This window comes from Pieris brassicae, chromosome 9 (assembly GCF_905147105.1).
Source record: "Pieris brassicae chromosome 9, ilPieBrab1.1, whole genome shotgun sequence".
Classification (NCBI taxonomy): domain Eukaryota; kingdom Metazoa; phylum Arthropoda; class Insecta; order Lepidoptera; family Pieridae; genus Pieris; species Pieris brassicae.
The window spans coordinates 8,580,729-8,608,485 of NC_059673.1; the positions used below are offsets into that span (position 1 = coordinate 8,580,729).

The 27,757-nt window shown below is 35.4% G+C and overlaps 1 protein-coding gene across 10 annotated transcripts in view; it reads right to left on the minus strand.

Moving 5' to 3' along the window:
- The window catches only part of LOC123714043 (obscurin), a 116,637-nt gene that overhangs the window by 54,695 nt on the left and 34,185 nt on the right, over positions 1–27,757 (minus strand). For all 10 annotated transcript variants that reach the window (XM_045668086.1, XM_045668084.1, XM_045668088.1 and 7 more), the window contains 3 exons: positions 18,326–18,454; positions 5,454–5,624; positions 5,075–5,240 (listed from right to left, as the gene is read on the minus strand). In XM_045668086.1, coding sequence (XP_045524042.1) covers positions 5,075–5,240; positions 5,454–5,624; positions 18,326–18,454 — 466 coding nt within the window. The remainder of the gene's footprint in view (positions 1–5,074; positions 5,241–5,453; positions 5,625–18,325; positions 18,455–27,757) is intronic.

The window sequence follows — 27,757 nt, forward strand, 5'->3', positions numbered from 1 at the left end:
TGCTGAAAACAAACGTATAAACATATATAGAGGACATGTGAATCATGATAATAATCTTTAATAGTGATAATATCTAAACTATGTTAGGGATACGATGTGAATGCTGCAAAGTAGAGATTTAATTTGATCTATCTAGAAAGAGTAAAACAATAATGTTGAATCTAATTGTACGCGATGGGAGTAAAATAGCTATAAAATATATTTGTATGTATTATTTCTGGATTTGACTCAAGCAGACGCGTAGGACTTGTTCATGTTAGAAATAGAAGACTCATTCAATATTCGCGAAATGTATTCGAATATATAATTAATATTATTAAACGCATAAAATTTTGTTTCAAACATTCATATCGTGTATTTATTTGTGGTTAATTATTATATCTGTGGTCATAGACCAGACAATGATAATTACATTTTTGCTCAGTATGAATTATTAATATATAGAGTGTTGTATATTTTAATAGTGTAAGATTTTTTAATAATTTGAAATTGCATTTATCATATTCTGAGCTATGGCCACAGATATTTTTTTTAATATTACATGTAATCTTCTAATATTAAGTGAAACTTTTTTGTTTGAAGCTGGGTGTTAACTTGGTTTAATCGTTTAAAACAGGAGTTTATAAGTAACATAAAATTAGGCGTGGTGGGATCGATACAATTACCAAAAAACTAACTTGAATTTAAGGCTTCTTAAATCTAAGTGCCACTGCTGTGGCATATGGCTTCATATATATATATATATATATATATATATATATATATATTAACTAATGTTAGGATACATAACAAGTGTTTTAAAATTTTTATTACATTACTAGCGCACCCCACAGACTTCGTTCTGTCAAAAAGATTTGAAATGTGGAAGTTTTTTGTTCCTACCAATTTTATAGTCGGCGCAAAAAATTCTCATAGCAGAACCATCATGATGATAGGCAGATGTGTGAGGTTCAGCTCGAACTTTGGCCACTCTTCTGTGACCCACTAAAAAATTGATATATTTTCCTATTAGTCTGTATTCAAATAATTTTGCTCAGATAGGGATATTAAATTATAATTCAAAAATTAAATCCTTTTTTAACGCGATTTGTTTGACAGATGACGTGAAAACATATGCATTTTATGTCGCATGCCGAAACTAAAATAAAATAAATAATATCGCGAAGCCAACCAAATTAAAAATCAGTACTAATGATCTATAGCTCTCACATTTTTTGACTATTCAATTTGGTCGGGTTCGCGATATTATCACTTGTTGTGTTTCGGAACACGACATTGCTTAGACAACAGTGAGTGCTTGTAATTTAATTTGAACTTTATTGAATAGCAATATAGTTCAAATTGACTCTACATTTTATTTACAAAACGTTTGTATGGGAAAGAGAAAAGGGCTGTTTTAGGGTTTTCCCGGAAATTATTCTAATTTTTCTCGCTGTAAAAACCATCCTTAGACTTCAACGAACATTAAAAAAAAGAATTGGTACAATTGGTCCACGTGTTGTAGAGTTATGCGCTTACCAACACATTTTGCGATTCATTTTTATATTATAAATTTACGACTAACCTAAATAAACTAAACCGAATAAATAAAGAAAATTTTACAAATGCACCATTATAACTAAATATATATTTCTTTTCATGACAACGTAAATACTATTTGACAGAATGGGACAAAATATAAGTTAAAAGAGTACAATTACACTGATTTAGTTTTTATGAATAAATTATTTACGACAACGTTATAGCACGTGGGTATATTTGGTACCGATTCAACAGACCCATTATCCACGTGTACGACGTAGCATGTGCTACGTTGCTACAATATTTTGTGCCTCTACGAAATCAGTAGGAATCTGTAGCATTTTCTAAAGTATCTAACGAAGAACTACAGAGGGCAGATGATCAAAAACGGTAACTGAATGGACAAAGAAACAAAGGCATACCAGAAGATAGGCCGACAAAATTGAAAGGATTACTGGCAAAAAATAAAATTAGGATAGTATTGTCTTTTGTTAACATAGCTTTTACACATTACGAAAACACTTTTTAAACGGATTGAAGCTATGTATTATTATTAAAAACTTATAATTACTTACATAATTTTAAATTTCTTCCGACGTTTCGCGTGCTTTACAGCGTGCGGGGTCACGGTGACAATTTAAAAATAAAATTAAAAATTATGTAAATTATAAGATTTTAATAATAAAACATAGCTTCAATCTGTTTAAAAAGTGTTTTCTTAAAATTAGGATGGAAAAAGTTGGCCTTCTACCGAACGAGAGGCGCATCTTAGCTTAATAAAATTGTGTATATACGTAAAGAAATGTAAAATATTATTATTATCTGCTCCGTAGCTAATACATTTATATACACACATTTACTCAATTTTTTTTTTTTTTTTTTGAGAATGGAATCTCGCTGTTGGCCTTAAGGGCCTTTACAGCTCAGCTCGGGCTGTTTTGGCGAGCGTAGCTCGGCCAGAATGGCGTTTTATCCCGCGGCTAGCGCAAGGGCGTCTCCTGTGAGACTCGAACCTCGGCTTGGGCCGTCGCGGGGCGGTCAATCGCCTGAAGGGCAGGATGGAAGCTCACTGTAGTGAGCGAAGTGCGAAGTAAAGGTCCTCGCCTTCCCCGGTGAAGGCGGTTTTTTACCCTAATCTGAGATTGGCTACTTTTATTATTGGCCGCGCGGGCGGCATTTAATTTATTGTTTGCTACAGTAATTGGATCGTCCGGATCCGTTAGTATGTGTCGAGGCCTCCTACGAGCCTTTTTTGTCGGGAAGGACACATTTACTCAAGCAATCAATCACCATTTTTATACTTTAAAAATACTTCGGCAAATCTTGAAACTCGATTGTGATTCGTTCATATTCCAGAACCTGGTAATATGTCTCTTGACGTAAGACAGGCGTTATTTACGCATAAATTTGACGTCAAGACAACGTAAATAAGATTACGAGTTAAATTTGTCCGCAGAAATTGGATTTCATAATAAAATTCACTTTATGGTGATCCACTTGGTTGTAAACTACTAAAACATACACATTCTTAATGCCAATAATAAAAGTTCGCTTTAATGTGCCAAACATGATATTTAAAATTCTGGCTATACTTTCTTATTTTGCATTATTTTTATTATTTTTTTCTTTATAGAGCTAAGTATACTATAACTAATTCTTATTAATTTATAATTTGATTATTTTAAGATTGTTATGTAGGTATTTTTGCTCAGCGAGCAGTGTTCGACGACTGAAGTCGTGCGTTCAAATAACCGGCTGTGTACCAATAGGTTATTCCTATGGGTGAAAAAAAAAAACAGAACAAACAAACAACAAAGTCAATACTGTAAATGCTTATTCCATCATGTTTATTGTATTGGCATTATTATATAGAAATAGTGCAATTTACGAAAAACTCTTAAATCTTGAAAATACGTATTAATTGCTGATGAACTCAAACTCAAAATAACTTTATTCATATAGGTAACCAAGTACACCTATGAACGTCAACAGTTTAATTGATTCTAAATTTACATTTACTACCAGTTCGCAAGTCAAGGGCGTAGAGTGGGCATGAAGAACTGGCAAGAAACTCTCCGCCGCTCTTTAGAGTCATACAAATTGTTTGAACTGGAGCAAAACAATGCCGAGGATTAGCATCATAGAATGGAATTATAAAATGAATTATAAAGAATAGCTAGTTAATAAGACGTTAAAACAAGGATAAGTCCAGTTGCCCTCGCTGTGAAGGGAATTGACAGCGATCCGTGAAAAGCACGCCAACTATTCTAATCTTTGGCGATTTGCCGAACTGACGTGGCGCCATATAACATTATTTTTTAACTGACTGGCAACGTTATTATTACGCTTAGACTCAGTGACGAGCACACAAAATTACCACGAGTTTCACAACAATCACAATCACACCAAGTTTATCTTGTCTTAGGGCAACACAAACAAACTTATTGGTTGGCTATGACGACCTTTTAAGGGAAAATTGAGAAGAAAAAGAGTTTTACTAATACGTAAACTTCAAAGAAAATAAACTTGTTGTAATTAACACTACTACTACACTACACAACTTGATCTTTATACAAATAACTTAAACAATTGTTTATTGGGATATACCCAGTTAAAGATATAAGTTTATTAAGAGAAGGTATAATAATATTAGTGACGCCATCTATTAGAAATCTAACAAAGCAACAAATCCTGTAGGAACGAAAGTCTGTTTGGCTTTAACTAGTTTCAAGCTTTATCACTAGATGGCGAAGTTTCAAAGAAAATGATAAACACTCAATAACAGCGGTTCATAGATGGCGCTATGTAGACCATCAAAAAGGTATACTTTCAAAACGATTCGACGACGGCGTTTATTTACGTAGATATAACTTAGTATAGATATAAAATAGCAAAAAATATAGTTTAATTTTTTAAAGAAAATATATATGTATTATATATAGCTATAAGATTAAGGGTTTGTTTCACAATGTACGAATAAGTTCTACATAAGTACCAAATAAGTTATTTATTACTTATTGGTCGGATAAACACTATTGTTGCGTTTCACGACTGTCAGATAGCGCTAATCGTCACATAAAGTCCATGATAAGCTATGAGTCCGAGGAAACGCCAAGTTTCTTATTCGGAACTTTTATCTTCCAAATTATGTATATGTTGCATATCTATTTGGTACTTTATCCATACATTGTAAAACAGTAAACGCTAAGTTTACTTTCTTTGCAAAAAATAAAACACTTATTTTTTAAATTTAATTATAGAACAGTGGGCACTGTCACAGTTTCTATGAATTGGTACACTCATTTGAAGATCCCTTAATCAATACGTTCAAAAATACTTCACTGGCCAAAAAAATGTATAACACCGAACTGTACGCAGGTACGCGTATTCATGTCCATAACTCTCATCCCAAGATCAGGCGATGGATACATCTGCTAGTTCAAACACCGCTAACTTACTGAATCAATGTTATTTCGTAGTAAAATTTCTTATATAAATTAAGTATCATTAAACCAAGCGAATAATATCATAATAATAAGACAATTTCGTTCACCTGAAAGTACTTCTTGATAACAGGATGTGCGCTTAAAAGCTGCTGGGCCTTGGGTTCGTCCCTGCAGTACGCCACGTGTTTGTCGAACTCTCTCTCCATACGCAATAATGCTCTGCCCAACATACGAGGATCTGACGCGTAGTACTTTATGCCTTCTAACAGAGATCTGCAATAAAACACTTTCAAAAATACCTTATAAATACAGTAGACCTTCATTTCCAACACATGCCGGTCTCCTCACGACCATGCAAGTGGAAGTTGGGCATATAAAAAGAACAATCTTTTGGTGTATAGTAACACTATCTACTTGATTTATTTTAATCGTATAAAACCACTAAAATACTAAAATAGAATTCATAAGTCCCAAAAGAATACATACGTATTATGAAATTCGCAGATCTGTTTAAAATTAGAGAAGAGAAATTCTCGGCTTTCGAAGACAGGTTTAGGCGTGGTCGCCTTGTCCATCGGCCTCATGTACTGACTGACGACCTGTTGCATGTCCCTTCCAAACTCCTCTTCAGTCTCTATGAGTTCACGAATCACAGCCCTGGAATAAGACAAAAGGGATAATACAGATATGTTCTTTCTCGTATACTTCAAAATTTAAGATCTTGGCCTTAGTATTAGAAGAAAAACAAGAACAACAAGGAAGAAACAGTATTTAAAGGCCTACATTATAAATATGAAAAAACTAAAGTATTGAATACTTTCACACCGCTTTATTAGTCCCGGGTAAAAAATGGTAATAATGCATAACCTCATGCTATATTGTATTATATCGTGTGAGTGCCCTTTTCGTCACGTAACAACTTTATAAGATACATGGTAAGCGCACATGCTCGGTGCACTACTTCGTTGTAGCCCACATAACAGAAGAATAAAGTTGGATACCTTAGCGAGTACACACCGTTCTAGGATACAGGTGCCTTATGAATTTGTTTTGAACCCGCTCCAGCAACACCATATTTGTTTATGAGGATTTAATTGTGTAGTTTTAAAATATGATCCAAAATTCAATATATATATATATTAGATTTTAAATCTTTATCTAATACTAGCGGACCCGACAGACGTCGTTCTGTCAAAAAGATTTAAAATGTGGCAGTTTTTTGTTCCTACCAATTTTAAAGTCGGCGCAAAAAAAAATCCTGAACAGAACCGTCACCCTGATGATAGGGTAATGTGTGAGGTTCAGCTCGGTTGACCAAAGTATCTTCGCTTCCACGAACTTTGGCCACTCTTCTGTGACCCACTTAATAACCCCGACTGGGATATTTTCCTATTAGTAGGTATGTATTTAAATAATTTTGCACAGATAGGGATATTAAATTAATAATTAAAAAATTAAACGCTTTTTTACGCGATTTATTTGAAAATGTCGCATGCCGAAACTAAAATAAAATAAATAATATCGCGAAGCCAACCAAAATAAAAATCAGTACTAATGATTTATAGCTCTTACAATTTTTGACTACTCAATTTGGTCGGGTTCGCGATATTGTCACTTTTGTTGAGTTTCGGAACGCAACAAAATCCTCCTACGCGACACGCACACTGTTTTGATAGATATGATTGAATTTGAACTTTGTGCAGCGATAATAAAGTGCAAATAGACTCTTTGATGTTAGGAACACACCTAAATTGCTTCGACAACAGTGAGTGATTATAATTTAATATGAACTTTATTGAATAGCAATAAAGTTCAAATTGACTCTAGAAATCGTTTGGAATGGGAAATGGGAAATAGAAAAGGGTTTTCCCGGAAATTATTCCATTTTTTTCCCTTTCCCTTCCTTCCTTTTTTAAACCTTCCCTAGACCTCCACGAACATTTCAAGACTAAGATAAGATAAATCCGTTCAGCCGTTCTCGAGTTTTAGACTAACGAACAGCAATTCATTTTTATATATATAGAAGATATATAATTCTCGTGTCACAATGTTCATTCCCATACTCCTCCGAAACGGATCGACCAATGCTTATGATTTTTTAATGGATATTCAGTAAGTCTGACAATCGGCTACTATCTATCTTGCAAACCCCTACGTGATAAGGGGTGTCCAGCCAAAAAAAATCATTTTATTTTTTTGAGATTTTTTTTGTTTTTATTTTTTTATGATACAGCATACAACGTTCCACGATCAACCCCTATTTTTTAATAACAGTAGATAAGTTATTTTTATTGAATTAAAAAAAAAAGTTTCCTGGAAATAATATACAAGGCAAAACGACGTTTGCCGGGTCAACTAGTTTAATATAAAAATTTGATCCATAGTTAATTATTTTGATTTAATTAGGCAGACACATTAATCACACTGATTGATTTACAACGTTTCCGACACAATCTTAGAGCTAACGAGACAAGTGGCGAGTAATTGTGTGAACTTGATGCATTGAGTGTCAGAATACTTCCCGTACATTTTGGCTTGCATTGCTGGAATCTGAAATTGGCAATAGGACAACGTTGATTCTTTTGGTACGGTATTTATACAAATACAAAAATAAGCCCCAATCTAACAAAGTATTCCAACAATTTTTAAAGCTGTTAGTGTTTTAGCGAACTGAAAGAAGATTCCTCCCTCAAAATTATCGCAACACCAACGCATCCACTAAAATGTCAATGAGCTGCGATGCCCCTTAAGGGCGTCCCATAGGCTCGTTTGCCTTTGTAGGGATAGGGATATCCTAAAAGAAAAAGTGTTTTGTTCCCGCTATGTATCCTATATATATACCGAGTAATGTCAAACAAACAAAATATACAAGAAGAATTTTTGAAATAAATTCTACTTTCGACTATTCTAGTTAGCTTAAAATATACTGAGTTGACAGGTGTAACTACCCAGAAGTATATATTTTGGACACGGTGAGATATTTTCCAATATTGGCACGGTAGATGCCACTTTTACTTTTATAGAATTTCATTCAAACTGCGCACTTAATAAGTGCCATCAAGATGACTGTTACATGGCAGCTAATGACTCATATTAATAAAATATGCAGGTGTAATTTATATGATTTTTAATGGTAATAAACACGCTTTATGGCCGTCTAAATGGGGGCAAGGAAAGACGTTGCGAAAGATTTAAATGCGCCTAAGATGCAGGGCAAAGATATCAATGATGTCACTCGAGATATTCGTTATTATTGATTCTATATTAAATCTTTTCTATCGAATAAAACAGATAAATAATTATTTCTATTTCGAAGGCAATGTTACTCTAAGAATGCTACACTCGCTACGGTGAGAGAAAACATTATGTGAAAACTGTTATATATTACTGATATGTGACTACGTGGATCACCTGAACAAGAATTTTACAGATAAGATCTTTTGTTTGTTGCTTTAAGGATTCTTAAGCGACGGCGATTTTCTTATTGCGTACAATAAGTAATTGGAAAAGGGAACCATTTTACTTTAAACAACACATTTTTATTAGGGAATAGAATTGGGTTTCACAAGTTACGTACGTTGTAAAAACAGACTGTATATAGTAGTAGTACATGGTATATACAAAAAAAATCTAGGCATTATTATTTTTGTAATTCAGACGGAAGCCAGGCATTTGGTCCCAGACTGTGGTGAACATTAAAATCTACGAGATTCATGGTCTTAGATACCTCAATGCTAGCTTTATAGCCCGAGTGGGTTGTAAATGGCCTTGTCGCTATGTTAAGTGCTAGTCGTAAACTTTCGATGAGCACCTGGTGAGTGTTGATGCATTTCTAAATGCATCCTTTGCCAAAGTGCGTTATATGTGGAATTCATATCTGTGGAAGATTTTACTGTGTTATTAATATATTGTGGTCATATATATGGGGAATATATATTCCGAATAACCCTAGATGGATGGGAGAATGGAGTATACATTGGTGGTGTAAAAATCAGCAACCTTAGGTATGCCGAAGACACCACCAGTGATGATAATCAATAGATCAGGAATCTCACACGCACTGGTGAACTGAAAGATCTAGAAGCAGTACACGAGTTTATATACCTCGGTTCCGTGATAAGCAGTCAAGAAGGAAGCGAAAACGAAACCCAGATGACCAAAGGCACAATGACAAAACTGTTGTGTTTATGGAAGAACTTTAGATTTCCTTGAAAACAAAGAAGAAATTGGTTGAGATTCTGGTATTATCCTTTATAGCACTGAATCCTGGGCAATATCTACATCTAAAATCAATGGCGCTACAATCTTTTTAGGTCTGCGCCTCAGATTCTGTATCTGTTTCATGATCATTTGTTAATCAAATAGGCAAGTAGGTGATCAGCCTTCTGTGCCTGACGCACGCCGTCGACTTTTTGGGTTTAAGACTAGCCGGTTTTCTCACGATGTTTTCCTTCACCGTTCGACAAATAGAAAGAAAATCCATTGGTGCACAGCCGGGGATCGAACCTACGACCTTAGACATGAGAGTCGCACGCTGAAGCCACTAGGCCAAGACTGCTCCAAAATATCTACAACTGAAAGGAGAAAAATCGGTGCTCTGGAAATGTGGTGTTGGAGGCGGATTCCCAGGACTGCTAAGGAAACAAATGTGTCCAATGTCCATACTAAGATGGTTACACGTAAAAAATCGTCTATCAACACTTTGTTAGCAACGCATCCCGCGTTTTTTTGGAAATGTAACATGCATAGATCCAGAAAGCCTAGAAAAACTCATTGTGACTGGCAGAGTGAAGGGCACCAAAACCTCGATTCCCTACTCGCTGGACCGATCAAGTAAAGGTCATTACGGGTCTTACGATCACCCAGGCGCAGAGGCTTGCCGAAGACAGGGGAGAGTGGTAGAAGTTGTCCAGCGCCACTAACACGACTTTCAGAAATGAGTGCGAGTCAAAAGAAGAATATATCGTGTTCATACAATGTATTCAAAGTCAAGCTCGGTCATTCACAATGGCTAAGCTTGTTGAAATTGACAAAAAGTTTCCGTTTACAGATTTCAAGAACGCGCCCATCTGAGAACAGCCAAAACATTTGAGTTTTATATTTCCGACTCCCTTACGAAACACCTTAATTTTAATTATCTATTAAACTAAACCAACTAATTACTAAGTGATAGTATTTAAAAAATATAAAGAATAATAACTTTGTATGCTTTGAATTTATTCAAAATATTCATATTGTCTGTAATGGGAAAATAACTATTTCTTAAAAAACAAAGGTTAAAACTAAAAGGCCGGCAACGCACTCGCGAGCCCACTGGTATTGAGAGTGTCCATGGGCGGCGGTATCACTTAATATAAAAAAACTACTTGACTTCTATGTATTTTGTTTTTGTCTGGATTGTCTGGAAGATCAAGCATATGGAATTAAATATAATTAATACTTTTAAAAATCATTTTTGGTTATTTAGCTAAGTTTTATTTTGTCTTTTGTTAACATAGCTTTTACACATTAATAATAATACATAGCTTCAAACCGTTTAAAGTGTTTTCTTAATAAGTTTTATTTGTTAAAACTTAAGAAGAGGTCGGGCAAATACAAAGGAACGTTAACAGTAAAATCTCCCGGTAAATAAACGCATTAGCCTGCATTTGAATGTAATTTTATTAAATTTATATTAAAACGAGAGCGGGTTGAGAGCTACCATATTGTCGCGAATTAATGCTCGGATGAGAGTTTTATTTTCACACCCTTAATAAGCAGCTTAAGGCTCACGACACGTGAAATTTTAAATTAATTTATTATCTATGTCAATCCAGACGCTCTATTTTACGAATGACAGGTATGTATCTACGGCGTTGATGCTTTATATTATCGCTAAACAGTTATTTTAAGTTTTAAATCGTGATTGTTTGTAAATCAAAATGAAATTACAAATGTCTATTTTGACTTAGGCTAAATTTTCTTCGCTTTCATTTCGTTCTTTTATGTCAGTATTTAAAAAAAAAGTTAGAACTGACACAAATAAAAAGCTAAGACATAGATATCCTTTCTATAAAGTATATATTGGTTTCGTTATATTGATCGAATGTTGAGGTCACTTTTTTATTTTCTGAAGGTCAAAAAACTGATGTACGGCAGGCCTAATTCACACATGGGAAACGTAAACGCGTATAACACGATTATCGTCACCATTTGCCTCCGTTCCGTGATGTGAAACCGCACTTGCCATAAAACAATTAATAAAACCTGAAAATGTATAAATATTTTCGTGTAATATTGATTCTGACCGGCTGTGACTTTTAAAAGTGGTAGAAGATAGAAATAAACATGTACTTGTTTAATGTATGAAAGAGGTTGTTCATTTTTAAAAAGTTAATTAATTTTTTAGTTAAAAAAAAAGTTTATAATAATAATACATAGCTTCAATCCGTTAAAAAGTTTTTTCTTAATGTGTAAAAGCTATGTTAACAAAAGACGAAAGAAGAAGAAGTTTTCAAAATTTCATATTAATTATTTGTATTCACAGGATTTTGATAAAAAATCATATTAATCACAATCAGTGTGTATGAATGCAAATAGATCGTTATATTTTTATGCAAACAGTTATATAGCAAAATATATTCTGAAAAGGGTACATATTGTTACGAGCTAGGGGATCGGATAGAAAATGCCGTAGATTTCTTCAAGGGTTTATTTCTTGAAAAATCAATGAGGAATTTATGGGCACAAATTAATTGCAGAGATGCACTAATAACACACAAAAACACAGTCACTAAATACTTCAATTATGCACACTTCATACAGTACTTTATCACTTATATTCACTTTATTCGCACTTTATCGCTTCGGTGTTTCTCTCGTGTAATCGCATTCAAAACTAAGTGACTAGTCGCGTTTCGGCTCGCTTATATATCCCTGGGAATAATTCTAAACAATATTCGAGAACTTTCTAGGCGGGCTTGCTACTGAGTAGCGATTGCACAATTCTAGAACGTTCGCACTCTTTGTCTCTTTCGCACGTTGCTCCGTCCTTGTCGTACGGCGTTCTAGAGTGCTCGTCTAGTTTCCAGAAAGTTCTGATCTTCTCTCTCTCTCTCTCGTATCATTTCGTCCTCGTCTCACACCTAGAAAGTTCGGTCTAGAATATTCCTTCATCAAAGGGGTATAACTAGGCCTGAAAACGCCTGAAAACGGGTCTCCTGAAAACTGCACCACTCGACTACACATGTTCTGAAACCGACTGAAAAAAGGTTTCAGCTTCCTGAAAACTAGGGTAACATTATGAAAATTACAATTTTCTAATATGTGATTGACCCTCTCCTGAAACGGTCAGAAATCATATTACAGCCTGCTGAAAAGTTCTCTAACTAGTGGAAAAATCTAGAAACATGCAGTCGACCCGTCTTCGTAACACTACCCCCTCCTTAGACATGCTCGTCCCGAGCATCATTACATCCTTTATAGGGAGCCAATCGATTTATGTGAACGACTTTCGGTTTGCTCCTTAAACCACCCATTTTCTTTATGCGATAGGTAACGTCATTTATCTTCGTGACTATCCTGTATGGACCGTCCCAGTCAGCTTGAAGCTTTGGTGATTTGCCTTTTCGTTTTGTTGGGTTATGGAGCCATACTTGCGAGCCTTCTTTAAATTCTATGTGATTCGTCTTTCTGTCATACCTAATCTTCGTAGTCTCACTTATTTTACTTTGCGATGCACGTACGTGTTCATGGATTTCGTCCAGTTTATTACGCAGATCCGCAGCATATTCTGTAACACTCTCCGGTGTGTCAGGTGGTCGCCCAGTTACAATATCCGCTGGTAATCTAAGTTGTCTCCCAAACATGGCTAAAGCAGGAGTAACATTTGTGGTTTCATAAACCGCAGACCGGTATGACATTAGAAATAATGGAATATACTTGTCCCAGTCTTTTTGATGGTTGTCCACCAGTTTTGCCAAGTGCCTTTCCAAGGTTTGATTGAAGCGTTCCACCATTCCATCTGACTGTGGGTGATATGGAGTAGTCCGCGTCTTATGAATTCCCATTAATCGGCACAATTCTTGAAATAGTAGAGACTCAAAATTTCTTCCCTGATCACTGTGCATTTCCAAAGGTACTCCAAATCTAGAGAATACGTCATTTACAAGTATCTCAGCTACTGTAACTGCCTCTTGATTGGGAATAGGGAATACTTCGGGCCACTTCGTAAAATAATCCATAACAACCATGATGTACTTATTTCCTTTTTCTGTTAACGGAAATGGTCCAGCTATGTAAACTGCTATCCTCTCCCATGGAGCTCCGACATTGTATTTCTTCATACTCGCTCTAGTTCTCGACTGTGGGCCTTTAACAGCTGCACAAGCTTTACATTTCCGAATCCAGTCTTCTACATCTTCGCGGCAATGTATCCAATAAAATCTCTCTTTAATTTTCATAAGAGTCCTTTTTACACCTAAGTGTCCGCCTGATGAGCCGTCATGAAACATTTCCAATATGTTGCGAATCTTGGCTCTTGGCACAACTAACTGTAGATGAGATGCATCCCCACGAGCGTTTTCCCATTTACGACATAACACCCCATTATGGAGAACTAAGCTATCCCATTGAGCCCAGTAACTCTTGGTCGTGGTGCTAGTAGATGCAACATCATTCCATCGCGACTTTATAGCTGAAGATTTCATCCAGTCCAGAATTGGTTTAATGTCAGAATCTTGTTGTTGCTCTTCCTGAATTAATTTACCACACCAATCTGGACTAATGGTATCCGTTCTGAGTATCCTCACATGGGCAACCTCTCTACCTTCGTGTCTTGTACAATGTTTACAGTCTTCCTCACATGGCCTACGAGACAATGCATCTGCGTTCCCGTGCGCTCTACCCTTGCGATGTTCAGTAGCAAAGTCATACTCTTGCAATTGTTCGATCCATCGAGCCACTTGTCCTTCTGGGTTCTTGAACTGAAGTAGCCATTTTAATGCAGCATGATCTGTTCTAAGACGGAACTTGCGACCTAGTAAGTATTTACTGAAATGCTGCAGCGTCTTCACAACAGCCAGTAGTTCCCTCCGAGTGACACAGTAGTTTCGTTCTGGTTTCGATAACGACTTGCTGAAGTAGGCTATTACTTCCTCGCGCTCACCTTTTACCTGTGATGGTACACCTCCGATGCCAATTCCACTGGCATCTGTATCTACCACATATTCGCCATCATGGTCCGGGTAGCCTAGTATCGGAGTCTCACATAGTCGGTTCTTGAGCTCATTAAATGCAACTTCACACTCTCCATCCCATGTGAATTTCCTCTTCTCTTCGGTGAGTCTGTGAAGAGGTTTTGCAATATCCGCGAAATTTTTCACGAATCTTCGGTAGTAAGAACATAAGCCTAAGAAAGCACGGACTTCAGTTTTATCTTTAGGTACTGGCCATTCCTTCACCGCAACTATCTTCTCGGGATCTGTTCGAACTCCGTCCTGCGATATAATGTGACCCAAGTAGCTCACTTCTCTTTTAAAAAATAAACATTTCTTTGGACTTAATTTCAGGTTGGCTTTATGGAGTCTGGTGAGCACCCGTTGCAGATTCCGTATATGATCTTCAAAATTTCTCCCAATGATGACTACATCATCCAAGTACACTAAGCAGGCTTGCCCTATCAGTCCTGACAGTACTTTCTCCATTAGTCTTTCAAAGGTAGCAGGCGCATTGCAAAGCCCAAACGGCATAACTTTAAACTGCCATAGTCCTTTTCCAGTTGAGAACGCTGTCTTCTCTTTATGACTTCGGTCTATCTCCACCTGCCAGTACCCACTTTTCAAGTCTAAAGTTGTAAACCATTTTGCCCCACTTAAGGTATCCAAGGTGTCATCTATTCTAGGTAAGGGATAACTGTCCTTCTTTGTGATATCATTAAGACGACGGTAGTCGACACAGAACTGTTATCCTTTTTCTTGACTAAAACTACTGGAGAGCACCAAGGGCTAGAAGATGATTCAATGACATTATGATTTGACATTTCCGCAATCATCTTGTCTATATTCTTTTCATATGCGACAGGTACTCGTCGCGGTCGCAAACGTATCGGTGCTTCGGTTCCAGTCTCAATTCGATGTTTAACGACACCTGTCCTTCCTAGATCTCCATCGTGTGTAGCAAACATGTCTGAAAATGACTTCAATAGTTCCTTTGCTTTCAACATTTCTCCTTTCGACAAGGATTCCTTTCAACCCTCTAATACTTCTTGAACTATATCTCGTTGTTTACTGACTGTACTATTTTCAGTGATGGATCTATAGACGTCATACCCACCCTGCAATGTATTACCTTTTAGAGAAACTACCTCATCTCTACACTTGAACGTACCGTTCTCCAAGTCAATCTTACAGTTGTAATGCTTCATGAAGTCTAAACCGATAATACAGTCATCCACGATGTCAGCAATAACCACCTTATGTCTGTATGATCTTCCCCCAATCTTGAAGGTAGCGATACCTTCCCCTCGAACGGTTATGTGCTGACCAGTAGCTGTAAGGAGCTGTACATTTCCACCAGAAAGGCTTTTGTAAAATGACTTCAGAAGTTGGTATCTAATTACTGTCCGGGAAGCTCCAGTATCAAGGGTTAACTCACACCTACATCCGTTTACTTCTCCGTCGATAACAATGGTATTCCCATCCTGAGTTTGAGTGATCATAACTTTTGGGGCCTTCCTTACAGAACCGGCCAGCACCCGCCCCGTGGTCCTGGCTTCTACTCGTTTCCCTGCCGCTGTTCAGCGGCAGTCACACCCGCTGCTTCCGGTTCCCCACGTCTAGTCTTTATTTCGCCTCTGAGATCTTTTTTAGGGCATGAAAACCTCATATGCCCTATTTCCCCACAGAGGTAATAGGTGGGTCCACGTTGGGTACTTGGTTTTTCCGTGACAGCCCTAATGCGGTTAGGTCGATGATCCTTGCAAAATGCTTCCACCTCCAACGCATGGGCAAGAGCATCCTTAAGTTCCTTATGGTGACCGAGGTTCACAGCCATACGAATTTCACGGTCTCGAATACCGTCGACAAAAGCTTGAACCAGCATCTTGTCTGCAACATCTGGTGAGGATGCGTAGGCCTTCCTTACCAGCTTCTCTATTTCAAGTCCCCATTTTTGCAAACTTTCATTTGTCTGCTGTATTCTATCTTTCAATTGAGCCCTGTAAACGTGCTCTAAATGTGCGTCTCCATACCGTGATTCCAGGGCATCTAGCAGTTGCTTCAACGTCACCTTACCTTTCTTGGTATCTAATATGGAGAGGGCTTCGTCTCGCAATCCCAGAATAAGGGCGGTAACTGCTTGATCGTCAGTCCACCCGTTTGACTGTGCTACAGTCTCAAATTGAAGCTTGTACGCGCCCCAAGAAGATGTACCATCAAAGGGAGGCACTTTCATATTTCCAGGTGGTGCTACAGTCGTGACAACACCAGAGGTCTTCAGGCATTGGATTTCATTTTCTAATCCAAGGATACGTTTATCCTGCTTGGATAGCTTACAATCCATATTAGATTCCAAATTCTCGATCTTTTCATCTACCTGTATTTTCAGGTCACAAAGTTTTTCTCCTATACGGCGAGCCTGCTCCTCTTGACGTCGTGCCTGCTCCTCTATCATGCGACGTGTCTGAGCCTGTTCTTCCATCATTTGGCGTGTATGTTCGTCTTGACGGCGTGCCTGTTCTTCTTGACGGCGTGCCTGTTCTTCCTGACGGCATGCCTGTTCTTCTTGCCGGCGTGTCTGTTCTTCAATCATTTGGCGTGTCTGTTCTTCCTCCATAATTTGACGCAGAGCAAGAACGATGTTGGCCTCGTTGCTTTCGCCCATCCCACAGTTCGCATCAAAACTTTGTCGTCGGGCGGCGTCACGTGCTAATTGGGCCCTTGTCTGCACTCCCTCCGCAGCTGAAGACTCTGCCACAGACTCCTCTTGATTCTCCCTTGGAGTAATTGGCATGTTTCTATCCCACTTCTGACACCAAAATGTTACGAGCTAGGGGATCGGATAGAAAATGCCGTAGATTTCTTCAAGGGTTTATTTCTTGAAAAATCAATGAGGAATTTATGGGCACAAATTAATTGCAGAGATGCACTAATAACACACAAAAACACAGTCACTAAATACTTCAATTATGCACACTTCATACAGTACTTTATCACTTATATTCACTTTATTCGCACTTTATCGCTTCGGTGTTTCTCTCGTGTAATCGCATTCAAAACTAAGTGACTAGTCGCGTTTCGGCTCGCTTATATATCCCTGGGAATAATTCTAAACAATATTCGAGAACTTTCTAGGCGGGCTTGCTACTGAGTAGCGATTGCACAATTCTAGAACGTTCGCACTCTTTGTCTCTTTCGCACGTTGCTCCGTCCTTGTCGTACGGCGTTCTAGAGTGCTCGTCTAGTTTCCAGAAAGTTCTGATCTTCTCTCTCTCTCTCTCGTATCATTTCGTCCTTGTCTCACACCTAGAAAGTTCGGTCTAGAATATTCCTTCATCAAAGGGGTATAACTAGGCCTGAAAACGCCTGAAAACGGGTCTCCTGAAAACTGCACCACTCGACTACACATGTTCTGAAACCGACTGAAAAAAGGTTTCAGCTTCCTGAAAACTAGGGTAACATTATGAAAATTACAATTTTCTAATATGTGATTGACCCTCTCCTGAAACGGTCAGAAATCATATTACAGCCTGCTGAAAAGTTCTCTAACTAGTGGAAAAATCTAGAAACATGCAGTCGACCCGTCTTCGTAACAATATGATAGGCAATACTTTATTTAACGAATTACATAGATTAACGGACCATTTTAATTGTCCGTTAAGTAAACTGAAAAAAGTTATATTATTAATGAGTGCCTATGATCAGTGAATAAAAAGCCAGATAAATATTTGCAGATACTGTTTAAAAAATCTAGTATAAAGAGAAAATCCTAGTCCATCAGATATTATGTAAATACTATTTTTGATTCCGCTACTATGTGCAAACAAGTACTAAAATGTTGTGTCAAAATATCGTTACAGTTGGTCAAATCGTCCATAACAGGACCGGTTTGTATGCTATTGAATTTAACATTTGAAGATAACGTATTAAAAAGTCAAATTTAAATGTAACAAATTACAATATTTTCGTTTAAGAAGTTTAAATTAATTTGACTTAATTTAACAAAGTATATCTTCAAATGATATATTTGCAGACATTAACTATTACATCTGTATATCTTTCCTGCACACAACAAATCTTCCAAATTTATTTAGGTTATATATAGTATAAGTATTATAGATACTACATATAAGTCACGAATATTCACTACTATACTATACTCACTGTCGTCTAGCAGCGAGTGCCGTGATATCCCTCTCAGGTTCCTTCTCTCGAAGAACATGGGCTGGCACGTAGCCCTGACGTGAGCTGAGTTCGTCGCCTTGAACGTCTTCTAGGACACGGACCAGCCATCTGGAAAGGATTTTATATGTTATATTGCTGTAAGCTTAATTGGTAGGGTTTATTGATCTACGGATAAGACATGTAATTATAAGCTTTATTTTGCATATTTTGCGCATTCCCTAACTATTAACTGTATGCAACAAGCCTGGTTATGAACCAACTATATAAATAAATGGTTTGGTACATTTCTTAGACACTAAAGAAACAAATCAATATATAGTAGTATCGAAATTTGTAGGCGATAATATGCTATAATGGTAGAATATAAAGTTAAAATAAAATTTTAAATTAAAAATTTGTTACTTCGTTCGCGTATAAATATGAAAAAGATCAAACACTTTTTTTGCAATATGTTTTACATTGCGTAGATAGTATTATACACATAAACTTTCCTCGTTTTTTATTATATGTAAAGACATTCAGTGTTTGCGTACGGCATGATTTATTACAGGGAAATGCAGCAAGATCAATAAAGAAATTATGTCCTGTCATTTCCAGTCGACTGAAAAATAATTGCAGAATAAATGTTATTTTCGTCCAACACATGTAGGACAAAGACCCGCGTATTATGAGTGATTACTTTATTATTAGCGCGGCGAGTGTACTAGTTTTTTTTTTATTCTGAGTGGAATAAAATCATTTCATGATGTTTTAGTATACATAATTTTTATGGTTTTTTGACAGATACAATTACCCTATCATGTAAGAAAACAAATAAAGTATAATTCAATAAAGATAAAATAACCGTAACATATAATATGTCTTTCTCATTTAAATATTTGTGCAAGAAAATGTTCTTAAATTATCCACTCGTTTTCCACAACAACAAAGCGAACCACTGTCATCCATTTTTGAACAACTTTATGGAGAAGAAATATTTAAAATTTGTGTTCCGCCTCTGGTGAGTTCAATATGAATCCAATTAAAAGACAGAATATCAGCTGTTCTCTCACATTGCAGGTGATATTTCAGTGTCAGTCAAAGACGTTTCTGGAACCCAAAGACGGTCGCAAGCTTGGTTAAGTAGAGCGATCACTGACCCATATAAAAAAACATCATTAGGCTCACCTTTAGTTATAGCAAACCTGATATATAGCAACTTTTATGTGAAAACATATTCGCTATTTTGAAATACTCAAAAATAGTACCCGATGTCGAATGTCTTTCATCAGCTCCAATAGCAACACATTTTTTGCGTAATAATATTAGCAATTTTACGATTTTCTATATTCAATCATTACAGCAATACTAAGTTTCATAGCCGTGTTTATACATAATATGCGTTTCATCTGTCAATGTTGGATACTATCGTAATTTAATTTAAAAAAAAATGGATTTGGTGGAATTTGAGGTGTTGGTCAAAAGAACGTTTCATTATTTATGATATTCACTACGCATTTTTGGGCTAAAACCATCAGGCGTGGCTGAAACGTTTTTAATCTAGAATAACAGATATCGGAAACAGAAGTCGGAACTATCAAAAAGAGTTAACATAGGTTTATCAACACTGTTGGGGTTAAAATCTTATATTTTAGTCACATAAAAATAAAACACAATTTACATGATCTACTTAAATTTCACGTTTTTAAATTGGGAAATCTTTGATTAGCTACTCCTACGTCTGAATTAGATTGAAGTTTGTTTGTTTTTACAAAATTTACTTTCAACATTGCACACGGAGTCTAATAGAATCACTGATATATGTAACTATATTTACGAGAGATATGTTGCTTAAAATATGTATATTCTTTATTTATTTCCCTTTCTATACAATTGTGAAAAATCTTATGTTACTATTTCAATTAACTTTGTATAATTAATTTAAGACAAATCATTAGGCAAGATAAATATATGCTTTTGACCAAATCCTACAATCGCAACAGGGTAAAGCTTGCTTATATAAGCTTTATATTTATTTAAAAAAAACCTATTTATTTTGTAAACACGATAAAATAGGATACGCTTGATGCGTCGATTTATATATGATACATTTGGACAAGAATTCTATTTAAATAATTTATCTTTGAAATACAAAAATACCACTTATTCTGATACCATTGACGTTAAGTCATAAATTTGGTTTACTTAAAACAAGCCCAAAGTAGCCCTAATAACTCTTGAAGTCGGCAACGTACGTGTCTGCTGTTATCGAGACGAATTTATTGCAATAACCTACAACTGTCACGCGGGCCGTGTCAGCTTCGGGAATTTTAATTAAACTGGAGATTGCATTAAAATAACCTTAACCTAAATTGAAAATGAAATAATTATTTTCATAAGTCATAATCGTATTTCGTGTTTGTTAGTTATAATTTTAATTAGAAACCGAAAAAAACTTTTCTATAATAAAAGTCAATCATTTTATAAAGAAGACAGATTTGAATATTAGTAACCAATAAACTTGATAACTACTTAAGTGATTTTAATTATTTTAAAATATATTTCGAATGTTTCATCGTTCCCAGTAACGTAAGTTTTCCAGCTTTTTTAAATAATGTCCGGTTGTGCAAGCAGCTTTAGTCGTAAAATAATTGAAAGATGCGTATTCCTAAATATTGTATGGAAACATATCAGAGGACAAATCATAATAAACAGTGAGTTCGCTTTTACAGAAGATGCATATTTCATTCAATAATAATTGAAAACTACCGGTTATGCCAAAAGTTTGGTTTGTATTCGATTTTACAACAAACTCACAATCGAATGGGAGAATTGTCACTTAATAAATTCAAAGCCCTCGCTAAACTTTAATTAATCCATAAAGCTTTTTATAAATTTGACGAATACTTAAATGATTTGCTCCAGTTTAAACAATTTGTATGACTCAATTATAAATTACTCGCGATTAAAAAGAGTGGCGGAAAGTTCTTGCCAGTTCTTCTTACCTGCTCTACGCCCTTGACTTGGAACTGGTAGTAAAGTAAGTAAGTAAGTTTAAAATTAATTTAACTTCTTTTTGACGTTCATAAGTGTACTTGTTTACCCATATGACTAAAGATATTTTGAGTTTGAGTTTAAAAAGATACAAAACTAATTATTTATTCGTTTTACGCGATTCGCGGGATACGCCCCCGCTACATTGGTACAATAGCCATGGGCGCAATTGTTTGCCGTTCCTTCATTTTTGCTTGCCTCCAGTAGATATTATATTTTTTTCACAGAACCGTTCCAGGCACGGACAGTGCTTTATTAACATGTCCTGTAGGCCGTTACGACCTACTGTCATCTGTGTTTATTACTCTAGGTAGTGCCTGGAGGGTGCGAATACAGAGCAATAATCTTGACATTACACAAATTTAAAAAAGACCATAAATATACTATTACGAATATAAAACTTCTATTTAATTTGACTATGATATCTTGAATCTAATGCCTAATGAAATTGTTTAGATTATTTATTTAATTTATGTACCCGCATTAGATGTTATATATAATATACCTAAATATATATATAAATAATGGAACAGCTATAAGAACCTCCTAACCAAAAACCTATTTTTTACTGCGTATGTAAAAAATAAATCTATGGCGCTACAACCTTTTTAGGTCTGGGCCTCCTGATTTCTAGCTGTTTCATGATCATTTGTCAATCTAATAGGCAAGTAGGTGATCAGTCTCCTGTGCCTGACACACGCCATCGTCTTTTTGGGGCAAAGTCAAGCCGCTTTCCGCATCATGTTTGCCTTCACCGTTCGTGCGAATGTTAAATGCGCACATAGAAAGAAAGTCCATTGGTGCAAGCCGGGATCGAACCTACAACCTCAGGGATGACAGTCACACGCTGAAGCCACTGCGCCAACACTGGTCAAACGTATGTATTTTAACAAAATATATTCGTTAAAAAATATTAAAACGTTACGGCTGGATAAATTTTTGTTAAGTTCATTGAACGATCAGCCACGTCAATTAACGACATTATCGAACCATGCGACATGAAATAGAGTGCTCATAAACACGTTTACGTCTAATTTAAAACTGTTTAAAAGCTTTTTGCTTGATGTCACATAGTAAAATATATGAGGCATGTTTAAGCAGTATTGAGCGCCAAATTACTGTTTGTAGGAAGATTGCTTTTTCGAACTGTTTCATTACCAAAATACTAGATACTATCACTATCACACTAGCACGTTATTTATATAATAAGTTTTACGAACGTTTTGCGAGAATTTTTATACTTACCAAACGAAATCTTATTAACATAGTATTCAGTAAAGATAATTCAATATCAAGTAATGAGAACAATTACAAGATATCGTCTACAGCGTAGGGTCTCTACGCCGTACACGGTCATAGCACACTCTGTAGCACACTTGTGAGAAGGAATTTGGGTCTTTCAATATTCAAAGCGTAACAATAATTTTAAATTGAGATACTAGGAATAGTACATAAATGTATTTAATAAGGCTTTATATATTACAGGCAGTATTTGCCGCGCACCACCACTATGTGGAATCAGCTGCTGCTGCTGCTGCAGCTGAAGTATCTCCGAACCAATTCAACTTAGGGTCCTTCAAGAAAAGAGCATACTAATTCTTGAAAGGCCGGAAATGCACTGCACTGCAATGCAAGCCTTCCGGCAATGTCAGTGTCCATGGGCGGCGGTATCACTTAAAATCAGGTGCGCCTCTTGCCCGTTAAACCCCAATTACATAAAAAAATCAGACCAAGAAAATATACTATACGTACATCAATCTAATGTATGAAATATATGTTTAAAAAAAGTATTCCTGTCTAGTATTACTACAAATCATTTTGACATGTTGTATTTTTTCAAAACGTTCATGATGTCACGTATGAAAGCGTCCGGTCCACTTCCACAGTTGGAGTTCATGGAGCAGGGTTAGAAAATCTCGGACAGCGTTGTAAAAAGTCCATTAAATTTGTATACATTTCATATATTTGTGATGAAATTTGACCCATTTTATTTGAAATGTAAATTGTGAATTAGCGATAGTAAAAACGAATGTTATTTATATCTTAAAGTTTAATTTTATAGAAAAATATAATGTTCTCAGAAGTTAAATTGAAATTAATTCTATACGCCTTACCCCTATACCCTAAAAACAACTAACTATATTTGTTACTAGACATACAGTTTTCAAATGTACATCAAAAATTAACTTGCAATTTTCAGATATAATGAAGGCGTAGATCTACCATTATATTTAAACCTACGAATTCTTCTCGGCACTTTACTCGTTACCCTTCAGGCAATTCTTAAACAAATAAAATAACACCACAAAATAGACAAATAGGTAAATTTCCATTTAAATTAGTACAAAATATAATTAGCAACGAAAACAAAGACGCGCCATGAACAATCTCTTACACGACGTCTGGAAATGCCATAACTAGGACACTGGTGAAATTGTATATTTAATTTCTTGGCAAGACAGATCTTTTGTTCAATCTATAGAAATACAGATGTTCCATTTGTTTCCTAAAAACTATTTTTTGGCGTAATACCAGTTACATGTAAAGAATATTAACTTATCATGCTAAAGTCAAAAATCCAGATACAAAGGCAATGATCGGCCCTTGTGCCCTCCAAGCCACAATTGTTGACGTCACTCGCAACTGGTATTTTAGTTGTTAGTTAGAAACACAATACATAAAAATTACAAGGCATGCAACGGGCGGCCTTATTGCTAATAAGCGATCTCTTCCGGGCAACCCTAGAAAGAGAAAAACTAAAACAGAAAATGATGAGTGCAAGAAGTGCAGAACCAAATGTTATATAAAATATTCCAAAATCCTGAATCGTTAATAAATGTTAAACGCGTTTTGCAACAAAGCAAGGGAAATTGTAACCTATTTGAAACATTTCCATATAAATTGTAACATACATAGATTTTGTGAATTTATATGTTTATAGCCGGTACCTGTATTTTGAATTTGTTTGGAAACTAGACTCTTTTATAAAAGATAGAAAAATTGTTTAGAGTTTCCATTTTATGAATTTTGTTTTTCGATATACTTAATAGATGAGCAATATTCGGTACAATGACCCGTACTGACATTGATTAAGACAACTTTTCCGTGAACAGCGAGTATATTCGTTACGTTTTGTCCCATTTACAACATCAAAGAAAAATATATACTCATACATTCGTGTCGGGTCTAATAAGCAGGTGATAACAATTTTATAACGTTAGAGCAGTATGATTTGTGGGAATTACTGCGAAATTAGATTTAGGTCAGTATTTTTAATACTTATGTCACAGGTAATGTTCACTGTGTAGGTGTTTCCGGTACATAAAAAAATGAATGATTTAAAATATTTCAAAAATAACACTCATAAGTTAATGGTTACTAGCTCCTGCAAGATGAAAAAAGCATGTGTGTGTACTTATGTACACGCGTGTGATACTACAGTGGCGTAACAAGATAATAATCTTTTTAAATTTTATATCTTTCGCATTATTTACGTTTGTAGAAAACACGACACTAACAACAGAAAAAGGTATTAACACATTGAAAGTTTTATTATAACGCATTATCTAGTATTGTCTTTTGTTAACATATCTTTTACACATTAAGAAAATACTTTTTAAACGGATTGAAGCTATATATTATTATTAAAAACTTATAATAATTTACATAATTTTAAATTAATTCTCTCACTTTTAAATCGCAACGGTTTTTTAAAAAAACGTTTGTAAGTACCAGCAGCCATTACACTGTGTTTCGCCTCTATAATACCGACCGCGATTAGCAAGACATGATGAAATTGGTGCATGAAACTATACTACTGTGAAAACAAGAAGTAAACACGTAGTATCAAGACAGGAAATATTAAATACATAGTTATAACAGTAATTTAATATGAAACATCACTCAACAAACAACTATATTTTATCCTACGTAAATAAAAATTAATCAATGGCGCTACATCCTTTTTAGGTTTTTCAGATGTCTATCTGTTTCATGATAAATTGTCAATCTAATAGGCAAGTAGGTGATGTGTCTCCTGTCACACACACACCGTGGTCTTTTTGGGTCTAAGGCAAGCCGGTTTCCGCACGATGTTACCTTAACCGTTCGTGCGAATGATAAATGCGCACATAGACAGAAAGTATGTGTAAAGCCGGGGATCGAACCTACGACCTCAGAGATGAGAGTCGCACGCTGAAGCCACTAGGCCAACACTGCACTAAATAAGAATATTTTAAAATACTAAAATAGCAATTAAATATTTAATTATACGAAAGATTACACGCATAAATTACTGGAACAGTAGAAGAGTTCTAATTTTCATACCTATTTTAAGAATCTAAAACAATACCATTATATTTAGTATAAGTAAGAGACGTTTAGTTCGTTATTTCATTATAAATATGTTTAGCGGTATTTAGAACACCTCTCGCGAACCTGAAACATATCATTAGGAAAGATAGCATATAAATCACTTCATATAATAGCCATTAAACAATAAAACTGATATATGAGTTTAAATAAACTGATTTTCTCTATATCTACTATAATTAATTAGAAAACATATTGGAGTTGACTGGGCATTTTAAAAATGTCGACCTGCGGCAATGAAGAAAGATGAAGATATGTTTCGGAATGCGGCTGTATGTTACTATTACGAACATTATAATATAAATAATTAAGTTAAAATTGACTAACAGAGATTGGCCTGTAGCAAATCGTTAACTAGAATTTAAATCTTAGATAAATTAGCTAGAAAGTTTTTTTAAGTTAGAACTACTGTTGATTCTAGATGTGACATATTTCTGACAAACGAGTCAATATTGTTCAGTATATAGGTCACCTAAAATTTCTAGACATTACGCAATCCAGCTCAAACAGCCAAACTAATGTTTATCCATTAATAACGAATTAAGTGGGCCATGACCGAAAATAATTCGAATAACGTTGACAACCCTGCCACGCTTTGTGTTTTCTAATCGAACGGACCTGGCTACATAATACACATTAATCAAAGAAGTCTTCTTGACAAAGACTACAACCGAGATACTCATTGTATCAATTGGAGAGATTTCCAAAGGAACATAAAAAGAAATGTGAGCGTTTACTAGTGTGTACACACGTAAGAACTGAAACTTCTTTATGACCTTTCGAAAAGTGATTTACTTTATGCAACTTTACAGTAATTGGTTAAATAAATTAAATTATATAAAGTTTAACAAAAGGCTTTTATTTTCATAGACATGAATACAAATAATACAATTACTTCATTTTACCTTATTACTACTAAGATTATTACAGAATTTCATTAATTGTAATAGATTTATTACTATCATTGTTATCGTTATTATATATTTTTGTTTTAATGGCTTCGAATCTCTTGAATCAACCGTCAATGAAATGACGCGTGACCGAAAAATGTGACGGTAAATTTATTTCCAACGCCGATAAAAAAGTTTCAAAAATAATAAAAAAGCCAGTGGCGCTACAACCTTCTTAAGCCTCAGATTTCTGTATCTGCTTTATAATCATTTGTCAATCTAATAGTAAGTGATTAGCCTCCAGTGCTTGACACACGCCATCGAAATTTTGAGTAAGGCAAGCCGGTTTCCTCACGATGTTTTCTTTCACGAAAATTGATTGGAAAACCGCTGGGGATCTAACCTACGACGTCAGGTATGAGAGTCACGCTGCAGCAACACTGCTCTCCAAAGAGACGTACGATATATTTAAAAAACACAGACAGTCGACGCACAGGGCTAGTATAAAATAAAACCGCTAGCAGCCATTTGTATGCTTACAAATGTTTACCTAGGATTTTAAATCGTTTCCATCGAGTGAGTGATTCATGAGGAAGGTTGATGTACATATATCTCTGCATAGTTTATAATCATTTTGACGTACGCCTACATTTTGAAACTACGGTTTCTTGTTTCCATGTAAATATTATAAGTCTGTCGACGTTAAAAATTCCTACTAAAGTCTTCTAATAGATACATATTTCAAGTTAAAACGATAATACACACGACAAATGTTTGATTTATGTTTGATATTACAACTCGGTGGTAAGAGCCGGACATTCAAATATTAGGCCAGCAAAATATACTTCTTAAATTTATTTGTTAGGTCACTTTTGTGTAATCGTAAGTCCTGTTACCTAACAAATATTTAACAATTTGTGTTCTTTGAGTAAGTTTGGGTTTTTTATATTCAAATGAATCAGTTTCTGTATTGTACATCCAACTTAATTTAAAATTAAATAAAGAATGTATTTTAACAAAAAAAATGTGTACCACAAAGAACGGTTCGGTGGCCGTCGATACACAATCTTATACTAGAATAATAAGCGCCGAGTACATACTTCGTTACAATATCTTG